General features: G+C 41.4%; 3 protein-coding genes across 4 annotated transcripts in view; 2 read left to right on the top strand and 1 right to left on the bottom strand.

Moving 5' to 3' along the window:
* TK2 (thymidine kinase 2) overlaps positions 1-13,084 on the top strand; it is a 1,024,677-nt gene that overhangs the window by 219,954 nt on the left and 791,639 nt on the right. The window lies entirely within an intron of this gene.
* The window catches only part of KCTD19 (potassium channel tetramerization domain containing 19), a 108,333-nt gene that overhangs the window by 9,808 nt on the left and 85,441 nt on the right, over positions 1-13,084 (top strand). The gene's annotated exons all lie outside the window — the stretch shown is intronic.
* The window catches only part of LRRC36 (leucine rich repeat containing 36), a 71,569-nt gene that overhangs the window by 6,600 nt on the left and 51,885 nt on the right, over positions 1-13,084 (bottom strand). The window contains exons 8-11 of one of the 2 annotated variants that reach the window (XM_084960063.1): positions 9,513-9,953; positions 5,959-6,607; positions 1,724-4,075; positions 83-228 (exon numbers count right to left, since the gene is read on the bottom strand). In XM_084960063.1, coding sequence (XP_084816189.1) covers positions 6,264-6,607; positions 9,513-9,953 — 785 coding nt within the window. In that variant the 3' untranslated portion in view covers positions 83-228; positions 1,724-4,075; positions 5,959-6,263. Of the gene's footprint in view, positions 1-82; positions 229-1,723; positions 4,076-5,958; positions 6,608-9,512; positions 9,954-13,084 lie in introns of those variants that run through there. The other variant, XM_084960064.1, reaches the window with a different exon arrangement.

Raw genomic sequence — 13,084 nt, 5'->3', positions numbered from 1 at the left:
ATGGCACATAGCTGTTCAAGTCTTGCTACCCTGTCCTTTTCTAATAAAGGAAGAGTCGGAAAAGAAGATGAAGACAGCATACCATGTCATTAGGGATGAGCTGCCCAGCCTCCTTCAGTTCCATCTCCTTCCTGCGGAAGGCTTTTGATGTGTCTTCAGGATGTGAGCGACACCACTGCTGAGAAGGAGCAGGGACTACCAAAGTCAGAAGCAGATCTCGGGCAGGACCTGCCAAAAATTGAGGTTGAGCACACAGGCCAATCTTAAAAGCTAAAGCACAGAGTTCCTAGCCAATAACTACCAGTTCTGTAGGACAAATAGGGTAACCTAATATCTCCTTTTTACAAGAATTTAGTAAGTGGCTCTAAGAGATGTTTCATGATGGAGGTAAAAAAAATTATATCCCACATCTATGGAGAAACAACAGCAGACCCTCATGAGTACACATACTGTGCTACTCTCTAATCACTGTTGAGTAACTCCTGGGGATAATTTCCTACAAAACAAGAGCAAAAGATCAATGTGGGAAGGAAAGTAGCTGGGCTAAAACTTCTCCTGAATGTCCTTTAGAAATTAAAAAAAAAAAAAAAAATCTGGAGTTCCCGTAGTGGCACAGTGGTTAACGAATCTGACTAGGAACCATGAGGTTGCAGGTTAGATCCCTGGCCTTGCTCAGTGGGTTAATGATCCGGCGTTGCCGTGAGCTGTGGTGTAGGTCGCAGACGCGGCTCAGATCCTGCGTTGCTGTGGCTCTGGTGTAGGCTGGCAGCTACAGCTCCGATTCTACCCCTAGCCTGGGAACCTCCATATGCCGCGGGAGCGGCCCAAGAAATGGCAAAAAGACAAAACAAACAAACAAAAAAAAAAACTAAGCCTAAACCACTTTAAAGTTTCTAGTTTTTACTCAGATTTTTACCACTACCAAAGCTCCTTGAATTCTTTTTCTATTAAACAATAAGCACATGGAGACAATATTGCAAAACCATTTACCCCCAAGTTCCTATAAAAGAAGCCCTAAAAAAAGAGTCTAGATAATTCAGTCATTCAAGTTTTTCAAATCAAAACATTTCAATAGGCATCTCAGAACTCCAATAATCAAACCCAATTTCTGTTGTATTTTTATTGGTACTTTCCCAAGGATTATAAAATCGTTCTGTAATTATTAACATGACCATGCTCCATTTTACATCTCATCACTCTTTATATTACTCAAAGATAACCAAAAAAAGCCACAGGAGAAATAAGACAATTGGTGCATGAGGGAAAAGTGCTGATAAAAACAAACCAGGAAAGGAGTTCCCGTCGTGGCGCAGCAAAAACAAATCCGACTAGGAACCATGAGGTTGCGGGTTCGATCCCTGGCCTCGCTCAGTGGGTTAAGGATCTGGCGTTGCCATGAGCTATTGTGTAGGTTGCAGATGCGGCTTGGATCCCACATAGCTGTGGCTGTGGCATGGGCTGGCAGCTATAGCTCTGATTAGACCTCTACCCTGGGAACCTCCATATACCATGGGTGCAGTCCTAGAAAAGACAGAAAAAAAAAAAACTAGGGAGAAGATTATTAGAGAAATGCAGGTTTGTCAATTACTGTGTTGCTGAGAAATTTTGGTAAGTGATCATGAGAACAATTTTCCCTGCAAGTTAAGGGGGCTGAGTGGCCATTATTGGAACACAGAGCAGAGCAAGGTCTGAGCCCTTCTCCAGGAAGAATGTATTCACTTACCGAGAAACTTCTTGTTGAGGAGAAGGGAGCCAGAGCCATTCCAGTGCTTATCCACAAGCTCCAGGAGCTGTCTGAGAACGGTGGCCACGTGAGAGGTTCTGGTAGAGATCGGGGGACTGTGGTTTCCTGGCAAACCATATAAACTGCCCAGGTCACTAGAGAGAGGCTCAAGGAAAAAAAAAAAGGAACAATTATCATTTGTCATTCTTACACAATAAGGGAAGTAAGAATCCAGACGTTTAAAGTATTGACATTACAAAAAAAATTGGCTTCATCTTTTAGTTTGGATTTGATAGAATATTACTTATGTTTAAGGGAAATACAATAATATACAAAGGATAATTTCAAAGGTAACAGTATCTTCTATCAATTTTTATAGATATTTTCAGAAGAAACAAAAAATGTTTTGACACCTAAGTCTATGGCTCAATGTATTATGTTATATAATATGGGACGATTAAAGTGTAGAACATTTTTTAAGGTGTTATATATAATAAAATAAAATGGAGAGAGTTCCCTGGTGGTCTAGTGGTTAGGATTCAGTGCTGTCACTGCTGCAGCACCAAGATCCCCACATCAAGCTGCTGAACAGCATGGCCAAAAAAAGGGGGGGGTAATTTAATAAAAGTTATAATTCATAAGCTTATATTTAGTATATCAATATATAATGAACATAAATGCCCTATAACATTTAAAATGTTAGATAAATGTTATTGTTGGCACAGTAGTAAAGACTTTTTATTCAGTAAGAATCACACCAATCATGTTCATTAAGAGGGCTATATAAGGATTGTGAACATATGAAAAAGTAAAAGGTCCTTTAAGAAGTTAACCTGATTAGGAAGAAAAGCCATAGAAAGTCTTGTTACACCACAAGCCCACTTTAGAGGATCTTGTAAGAAATGAATATTTACTGTCATTGGTTTTTCATGTATTGGTAACTGTGTGTATATATCATGGAGCAGCTTAGAAACATATATGCCTTTACATATTTTCTTTTATTTATCACAATTTAGTGAGAGTGGGGGATAATTTTTTAATGAACTTTGGGATAATTTTGTTACTTTTTATGAGTTTTAATTTTCAGCAGGCTTTTAAAAATCCTCATGGATTTTTAAAAAGTTAATTTTTATAACTTGTCTATAGTTCCAAAGTCAGATGGTCAAAAATTAATTTTCTAATCATAAATTAATGTTTGGTTTAATTTTCTGTCATGGGTTTTTTTTTGGTTTTTTTTTTTTGGTCTTTTTGCCTTTTCTAGGGCCGCTCTGTCGGCATATGGAAGTTCCCAGGCTAGGGGTCTAGTCGGAGCTGTAGCTGCCAGCCTATGCCAGAGCCACAGCAACGGCAGATCCCAGCCATGTCTGCGACATACATCACAGCTCACGGCAACGCTGGATCCTTAACCCACTGAGAAAGGCCAGGGATTGAACCCTAGCCTAGTCGGTTCCTAGTCAGATCCGTCAACCACTGAGCCATGACGGGAACTCCATGGGATTATTTTTTTATGATTTTTTTATGACTTTTCTTTTGGCCCACCTGCAGCATGTGGAGGTTCCCTGGCCAGGACTGAATCTGTGCCACAGCAGTGACCCAAGCCACTGCAGTGACACTAAGATCTTTAACCCACTGCATCACAAGAGAACTTTCTTTTTTTTCTTTTTTGTCTGCCCCACTGCATATGGAGTTACCGGGCCAGGGATCAGGTCTGACACAAAGCTGGATCCTTAACCCGCTGTGCCAGGCCAGGGATCAAGCCTGTGTTCCAGGGTGCAGAGGGCCACCAATCCCATTGTGCTACAGCAGGAACTTCGAGAACTCCGAATTTTTCATATTTTTTTTTTTTTGTCTTTTGTCTTTTGTCTTTTTGGGGCTGCCACCTGCGGCATATGGAGGTTCCCAGCCTAGGGGTTGAATCGGAGCTGTAGCTGCCTGCCTACACCACAGCTCACAGCAATGCCAGATCCTTAACCCACTGAGTAAGGCCAGGATCAAACTCGCATCCTCATGGATGCTAGTTGGGTTCATTAACCACTGAGCCACAATGGGGATCTCCTATAATTTCTTTTTTTTTAATGGCTGCACCTGCAGCATAAGGAATTTCCTGGGCAGGGATTGAATCTGAGCTGCAGCTGCAACCTATGTGGCAGCTGCAGCAACACTGCTGGATCCTTTAACCCACTGCATCAGCCAGGGACCTAACCCGAGCCTCTGCAGTGACCTGAGCTGCTCTAATTGGATTCATAACCTACTGTGCCACAGTCAGAACTCACATTTTTTTTTAACTTTTATTTTTTGGCTTTGTTTTTGCCATTTCTTGGGCTGCTCCCTCGGCATATGGAGGTTCCCAGGCTAGGGGTCTAATCGGAGCTGTAGCAGCCGGCCTATACCTGAGCCATAGAATTGCGGGATCTGAGCCATGTCTGCAACGTACACCACAGCTCATGGCAACGACGGATCCTTAACCCACTGAGCAAGGCCAGGAATTGAACCCGCAACCTCATGGTTCTTAGTCGGATTCATTAACCACTGAGCCACGACGGGAACTCCCTCTTTTTAACTTTTAAAATGCTTCTCTGACTTAAACCTTCCTAGAAACTGCACAGTGTATTGCTTTTATATTTATATTCAGGCAGCTCTTTTACAAATTTTCATATAAAGAAATATAGTATCTAATAGGAGAAGAGAAATCGGAATTTTTAAGATAGTCCAGAAAAGTGCATTGAGATTTTAATTGCTATTTTAATGATAAAACATGAAATAGAGATGAAAAAATTTCCTGGAACATGTTTTATTAATATATCATCCAAATATCCTAAGTGTTGCTGTACTTTTGCCCTAAATACATTAACATCTAGTGCTCTTATCTGGAAAAATAGGCATCAGTGGCTGAAAATGGAAAACAAAAGGAACCAAAATGTCAAAAAAGTATTACAAGACTGCCCCCTTTGGTGCACAAAAATTATAACCACCTCCAAAGTTTTGAGAATTGAATATCAAATATTTAAAGGGTAAAAACAAAACAAAACGAAACAGGGTGGGGTGATGCACTGAAGGTTTGGGATGGAAATGCTGTAAAAATTTGGTTGTGATGATTGTTGTACACCTATAAATGTAATAAAATTCATTAAGTAATTAAAACAAAACAAAACAACACAACAGGAGTTCCTGCTGTGGTTCAAAGGTAACAAACCCAATTAGTATCCATGAGGATGAGGGTTTGATCCCTGGCCTTGCTCAGTGGGTTAAGGATCTGGTGTTGCCATGAGCTGTGGTGTAGGTCTCAGATGTGGTGTAGATCGAAGATGTGGCTTGGATACTGTGTTACTGTGGCTGTGATGTTGGCCGGCAGGTGCAGTTCTGATTCAACCCTAGCCTGGGAACTTCCATATGCTGCAGGTGAGGCCCTAAAACAAAACAAAACAAAACTTAAAAACCCATGCTAATGTGCAAAGATTTCTAACAATTGAAAAATAAGTAACTAGAAACAGTTGTTTTTGACCAAATCCCCTGCTTTCTCACAGGGCAGTAAGTGATCAAATGACAAATGATTCACATGACAAAGGACTATGGGTTCAAAGGAAGGAATGTCCTGAGACTTACGGTTCCTTTTTTATTTTTATTTTATTATTATTATTATTTTGTCTTTTCTAGGGCTGCACCCGTGGCATATGGAGGTTCAATCAGACAAAAATTCCTTGGATAGGAGTTCCCATCGTAGCTCAGTGGTTAACGAATCCGACTAAGAACCATGAGGTTGCAGATTCGATCCCTGCCCTTGCTCAGTGGGTTAAGGATTCGGCATTGCTGTGAGCTGTGGTGTGTGTTGCAGACACGGCTCAGATCCCACGTTGCTGTGGCTCTGGCGTAGGTCTGTGGCTACAGCTCCGATTAGACCCCTAGCCTGGGAACCTCCATATGCCACGGGTGTAGCCCTAGAAAAGGAAAAAAAAAAAAAAAAATTCCTTGGGTAATACAATTAATCTTCTGCTTGCTGCTACTTTGGAAAAAACTGGAATAATTTAAATTTCTGCATAGACAAGCATAGAAGAAAGGTCCCAAGAAAGTTAGTCATTTGTGGCTAAAGCAAATGTGTGAACATGATAAGATTATAAACATCAGTGCTACAGATATCACTCTTCAGCCTTGAGCCCCTGGCAACATCTGCCAACATTACCAACTTCCTGTGGTAAACTGTATCCACCACTTTTTTTCTTTTGGCTGCACCCAGGAGCCAGAGATCAAATCTGAGCCACAATAGTGACCTGAGACATTGCAGTGACAATGTTGGATCCTTAACCCACTGAGCCACATGGGAACTCCCCCACACTTAATATTAAAATACTTCCCCACCATATTAATGCTCTGAAGTGTATTAGGAACCCTTCTCCTTGTGACAGAAATGAGGAAATGTGGCAGAAGGGAAATAACTTTACCAAGGGGAAAAGAATCAGAGGCTTTGGCCTGACAAACAACCTCTGAAAATCCCTTTAAAATTCTACCACTTGATACAAACTACCACCTTCAAATCTGAACCCCATTATGGTCTTAGATATGATGCGTTTTTGCACAAGCACAAAAAGCCAACACTTGCCTCACTGCATGTAGCATCTCTGAAACCATGCTTTGGATTCAGGGTGGCAAGGATATTTTCCTTCCGTTTGAATCCTCTCCTTGATGGGCTTAATGGCCTCTTGGTCAAACTCTCTCTGTTTTCTGAAGTCCCAGTAGGCAACAGCAGGGTCCGCAGAGAGTCTCCCAGGATGGAGTTGTTTGGGAAAGAACCATGTGCTTGTGTTAAATCACCGAGGCTGGTGGATAATTGTTGCTCTACATTGACCAGCAGAGCAGGGTCACTGTTGAAATGGGTTGTAGCATACAGATCTGTGAAGGAAAACAAGCCAGGAGATGCCCTTCAACTTTCTATGTCTCAATTCCATCCTTACCCTACCTGGAGTCCAAGGGTCATAATGGCCTCTCTCTAGTATATACCCTCAACTCTCTGGATCCTTTCTCTCTCCTTCCACCTGACAAAACCCCAACTCTGGTTAAATCCAAATGTCCACATCCTCCAAGCTTATACCAGAGCAGTGGGAAGTGGCTGGAGAATGGCATGCGTCTCTTTTCACAACCTTCACTTTACATTCATAACCACTATCTTAACTGAACCCAGCTATCCTAATATATTACTCTAATTAATTTACTATTCTATTATTTGAGATCACTATTCCACAATTCTCTTTTCCTCAAAGTTCCAACACCTTCTTCTCCCTCCTCCCTCTCGGTGCTGATCTCTTTATTTCTCTGAGCAAAACAGAGAAAACATCTATGTGACCCCACCCCTAATTCTACCAATTCCGCCTGAATTTTCTTTTTTTTTTTTTTAAGGGCCAAACCTTTGGCACATGGAAGTTCCCAGGCAAAGGGTCGAATTGGGAGCTGCAGCTGCCAGCCTACACCACAGCCACATCAATAATGCCAGATTCTTAACCAACTATGCCACCAGGGAACTCCATATTAATGCCATTCAATTCCCAGCTCCACTTTCTTCTCTGAACTCCAGACTTATGTGTCTAATTATTAAGCTAGCATCTCTGAGAAGTTTTAATAGGCACTTAAAACTTAAGGTGTCCAAGGAGTTCCCATCGTGGCGCAGCAGAAACAAATCTGACTAGGAACCATGAGGTTGCAAGTTCAATCCCTGGCCTCGCTCAGTGGGTTAAGGATCCAGCATTGCCATGAGCTGTGGTGTAGGTCGCAGACACTGCTCGGATCCCGAGTTGCTGTGGCTCTGGCGTAGGCCAGCAGCTGTAGCTCCAGGTAGACCCCTAGGCTTGGAAACCTCCATATGCCACGGGTGCGGCCCTGAAAAGCCAAAAAAAAAAAAACGCAAAAAACAAAAAACACTCATGGAGTGTTATCTTCAGAACATATGTAGTATCTGACCATTTCTCATCCCTTTCACTACTATCTCTCTAGTTCAAGCTACCATCATCTTTTATCTGGATTCTAATCTATTAATTTTTTTTAAAAAAATTTCTATCTTTGTTCCCCACTGTCTATTCTCAAACCAGTAGCCAGAGTAATTCTTTTTTTTTTTTTTTTGTCTTTTTTTTTGTCTTTTTTTGCCTTTTCTAGGGCCACTCCCGCGGCATATGGAGGTTCCCAGGCTAGGGGTCTAATCAGAGTTGTAGCCGCCAGCCTATGCCACAGCCACGGCAACGAGGGATCCGAGCCACGTCTGCAACCTACACCACAGCTCACGGCAACGCCGGATCCTTAACCCACTGAGCAAGGGCAGGGATCGAATCTGCAACCTCATGGTTCTTAGTCAGATTCGTTAACCACTGCGCCATGACAGGAACTCCCAGAGTAATTCTCAAGTTAGATCATGTCATGCCTCTGCTATAAACTCTCCAACAGCTTCTGATCTCACCCAGAATGTCACCTCACTCACTCTGCTACAGTAGCCCTGGCCTCCTCATTGTTCCTAGAACATGCCAAGCACTTTCCAGCCTCAAGAACTTTACACTTACTATTTCTAACTTCTGAAATTTCTTCCGCCAGTTATTCACATGGCTCACACTCTCCCTTCATTCGAGTCTCTACTTTTGTGATATTTCATCAGAGAAGCTTTCCCTGACCATTCTATCTAAAACATCACCTCTTCCATATTACTCTCTATACCCTTATATTATTTTTCTTCACAACATTGATCATAACCTGACATATATTTATAATTTGTTTATCATTTGTCATATTCCTTTAGAAGTTCCATGAAAGTGGGGACTTTTTTTCTTGTGGTAAAATATACATGGAACTTTATTTTTTTTTTAATTTTTATTTTTGTTTTTTTATTTCTTTTTTGCTTTTTTTTTAGGGCAGCACCCATGGCATATGGAGGTTCCCAGGCTAGGGGTTGAATCAGAGCTACAACTACTGGCCTACACCACAGACACAGCAACACAGGACTTGAGCTGTGTCTGCAACCTACAAAATAGTTCATGGCAGTGCCGGATCCTTAACCCACTGAGCAAGGCCAGGGATCAAACCCAAACCTCCTGGTTTACTAGTCAGATTCGCTTCCACTGTGCCACAATGGGAACTCCTATTTTTTTAATTATCATTATTACTATTATTATTATTATTACTATTCGCTTTTTAGGGCCGCACCTATGGCATAGGGAGGTTCCCAGGCTAGGGGTTGAATCGGAACTACAGCTGCCAGCCCACACAACAGCAACAGCAACACAGGATCCGAGATGCATCTGTGACCTACACCACAGCAACATCAGATCCTTAACCCACTTAGCAAGGCCAGGGATTGAACCCACAACCTCATGGTTCCTAGTCAGATTCATTTCTGCTGTGCCACAACAAGATCTCCTGGAACTTTATTTTTGTTTGCTACTCTATCTGTAGCGCTAGAATAGTATTTTAGCACATCATAGGTATTCAATAAATTTTGAAAAATAAATAAATAACTGAAGAGTGGCCTCTACCATGTACCCTGAAACTAGCTTTTTCTGAAAAAGTAACTCAAAATATAAGCGACTGTGGCCAGAGAAGACTAGATGTTACTAGAAAAACGTCCTAGGACACTATTTAACTAAAATAATATACAGTTGTGAAGTTTGCATTGTTACAAATTTTCTGTAGTAATACATCTATCATGTTAAACTCATACCCTACAGATTTCCAGAGGCTCTATGGTGACATGAAATACAATCTAAGAAATACCGATGTAATTTAAGAAACGTTAACTCCAATATTTCAGTTCTCAAATTACCTGAACTAAGCTTCAAAATCCTTCCAGTGCTGGAGTCAGGGTTTGACAGAGAAGTTAGCAAGTCTCCACAGGAATGGGATGTGGTGGCCTTCATGTTATTTGAAGGCTTTGTGCCATATTCTCGGTAGTTCTTGGTTCTCTGAGGCCTTTTACCAAGACTTCCGTGCAGGGATAAATTTTGAGAGTAACGACTATCACAATTTTCTAGACCAACATCTGAAGGTAACTGATAGGGATGAATCTGGTTAGAATCACCCACATCCAGGCGTTTACCCAATGAGGCGTCATGGGTAAGCTGATAAGTATCAGGTTTTGGTATCAAGTCCTTTTCTGGAGAAGAGCCTGAAGACTTATTGTCCAAAAAAGATATCCGGTACCCTTCTCTAGCCATCTTCTCTGGGGATCGAACTGTGGACTGATGAGGTGAATAGCGTCTGAATTCTAACCATCACCAAGAGGGGGAAAACAAAGTAAAATGAGAATTCTTAGGGTATTCCTGTTTACTGGATAAACCTCTGCCTACCAAAAAAAAAAAGTTCTCAGGAATAGATGGGTTATAATTTTTTTGGAGCATATATACTTAACTTACAAAACTGTATTAGTTTCAAGTGTACAGTAAAGTGAATCAGTTATATATACATACATACATTTATAATTTTTTTTGTCTTTTTGCCTTTTCTAGGACCGCTCCCACAGCATATGGAGGTTCCCAGGCTAGGGGTCTAATTGGAGCTGTAGCTGCTGGCCTATGCCACAGCCACGGCAACATGGGATCCGAGCTGAATCTGCAACCTACACCACAGCTCACGGCAATGCCAGATCCTTAACCCACTGAGCAAGGCCAGGGATTGAACCCACAACCTCATGGTTCCTCGTCGGATTTGTTAACCACTGAGCCATGACGGGAACTCCTCCATTTATAATTTTGATAAATGATACCACGAATTGATGAAAGGACTCTTACATGGAAGAACACAAAACACGATGGATACTGTATAAACAATAAAGAATTCGTAGCATGCTGGAAGTAAACTTCATGTTAACATAATCCCTTAGGAATTTCCTTCTAAAATTATAGTGTCAGAGTTTTCTACACACTATTTTCACTATTTTGGTGTACCTCCACATGACCGTAGTTGTGATCTTATGCATTAAGTGTACAGACAATAGTTAGTAGATCTACGATTTCATAGACTTCTCACAATAAGGCTAAACTAAACTCACTGCCTCCCCCAACTTCCACCCAGAGGATCTAGGTTCACACGTTGAGAACCACTGTCCTAAGCCAATTAAGTGGTTTTCCTATGAAAACCCCTAATTCAACTATAAAGCATTTCTCTTAGACAGGTGTATCTGCTTTTTCCCAAAAGCCTTAGAGTGCAGCAAGAAGAGCATCAGACAGAAAGAAAAGTCTTGGGGCTCTCCGGGGCTTTCAGAGATTCATATGCTGGAAGAGCTCCCTTCGGAGACAAAAATACTACTTCTCAGTTAGCTTTTCTTTTTTTTCTTTTTACAACCAGTTGTGCAGCATATAGAAGTTACCAGGCCAGGGGTCTAATGAGAGCTGCATCTGAGGCCTACAACATAGCCACAGCAACACCAGATCTGAGCCGCATCTGTGACCTACACCACAACTTGCAGCAATATCAGATCCTCAACCCACTGACTGAGGCCAGGGATTGAACCCACATCCTCACAGATAAAATGTCAGGTCCTTAACCCGATGAGCCACAAGAGGAACTCCTGAAGATATTTTATTTTAATTATTTTTTGCCTTTTTTTTTTAGGGCCGCACCTGCGGTATATGGAAGTTCCCAAGCTAGGGGTCAAAACAGTACTGTAGCTGATGGCCTATGCCATAGCCACAGCAACACAGGATCCAAATCACATCTGCGATATACACCACAGCTCATGGCAATGCTGTATTCTTAACTCACTGAGCAAGGCCAGGGACTGAATCCATGTTCTCATGTATACTAGTCAGGTTCATCACCACTGAGCCATGACAGGAACTCCCCTGAAGATATTTTAAAAGAGGGATGATATATGTTCTTAAAAGCATCAAAGAGCTAACAAGTTAGTGAGAAATTTCAAGGCCAAAATCTAGAAAACAGCAAGAATTCATATAGATGACTCTAGCACTTAAAGTCACATTTAATGTAAGGACTTTTAGGGTGAAAGGTATAAATATCCAAGTCCAAAACACAACCAAAGTAAGAAGTACAACAAACCACCCCCTTGCCATCTCCCACCATCACTACCACTCAGCAGGATTTAAGATGGAACCCTAAACAGGATACAATCTTCAGAGTAAAAGGTAAACTGGAAATGAATCAGCCCTTCTACACTGGTAAACCAGGTTTGCATCATCTGGGTGGTCCACGGAACCTCAAGCCTTGAGATAGATTAAGGCAATCCCAGAGTGACAGTGCCCCAGGCAATTGGTAGAAGCAAATGAAAATCTGATCTGGATGTAAATCACCTATAATAAAAAAAATTTCAGGAGTTTCCATCGTGGCACAGTGGTGAACGAATCTGACTAGGAACCACGAGGTTGAGGGTTTGGTCCTGGCCTTGCTCAGTGGGTTAAGGATCTGGCGTTGCCGTGAGCTGTGGTGTAGGTTGCAGATGCGGCTCAGATCCCACGTCGCTGTGGCTCTGGCGCAGGCCTGTGGCTACAGCTCCAATTAGACCCCTAGCCAGGGAACCTCCATATGCTGCAGGAGCGGCACAAGAAATGGCAAAAAGACAAAAAAAAGAAACAAAAAACAAAAAACAAAAAACTTCAAAAAATTTTTTTTCAAAAGAAAAGAAAATCTATCTGGAAAAGATACTTTCATGTAAGACTTTAAATCATTCCTAAAAATAGTTTTTAAATTATAACAGGAGTTCCCATTGTAGCGCAGCAGAAACGAATCCAACTAGGAACCATGAGGTTGCAGGTTTGATCCCTGGCCTTGCTCAGTGGGTTAAGGATCCGGCATTGCCATGGGCTGTGGTGTAGGTCACAGACGTGCCTCAGATCCTGTGATTCTGTGGCTGTGGTTTAGGCCGGCAGCTGTAGCTCCGATTCTACCTCTAGCCTGGGAACCTTCATATGCCACGGGTTGCGGTCCTAAAAAAAGAAAAAAGCAAAGAAAAAATAAATAAAGTATATATATATATATATAAGCCAGCAGATATCCAAAACAAATAAGACAATACAAGTGAGAATGAGTAGAAAAAAACAGACAACACAGACAAGCAAAAACATCAGATATTAGAATAGATGCAACCTATGCGACAGCTATTCTTACTATGTTTAATGAAATAGTTAGAAAATTTCTGCTCATAAAAAGTGATCCACTTTGCTGTACAGCAGAAATTGGCACAATACTCTAAATCAACTACACTTTAATTTTTAGAAAAATAGTTTTTAAAACTGACCCAGAAGATCTGAAAAATAAATAAATTAAATGTATAAAACTGAAAACAAAATTATTGAAATTAAGAATTCAGCAGACAGGAGTTCCTGCTGTGGCTCAGCAGGTAAAGAATCCAACACTGTGTCCATGAGGATGCAGGTTTGATTC

This window comes from Sus scrofa, chromosome 6 (genome assembly GCF_054392235.1).
Source record: "Sus scrofa isolate SSC_HxYL_T2T_F1_AM1 chromosome 6, Sscrofa_HxYL_maternal_Yorkshire_Landrace_v2.0, whole genome shotgun sequence".
NCBI lineage: Eukaryota > Metazoa > Chordata > Mammalia > Artiodactyla > Suidae > Sus > Sus scrofa.
This window is presented reverse-complemented; position numbering and strand designations above follow the sequence as displayed.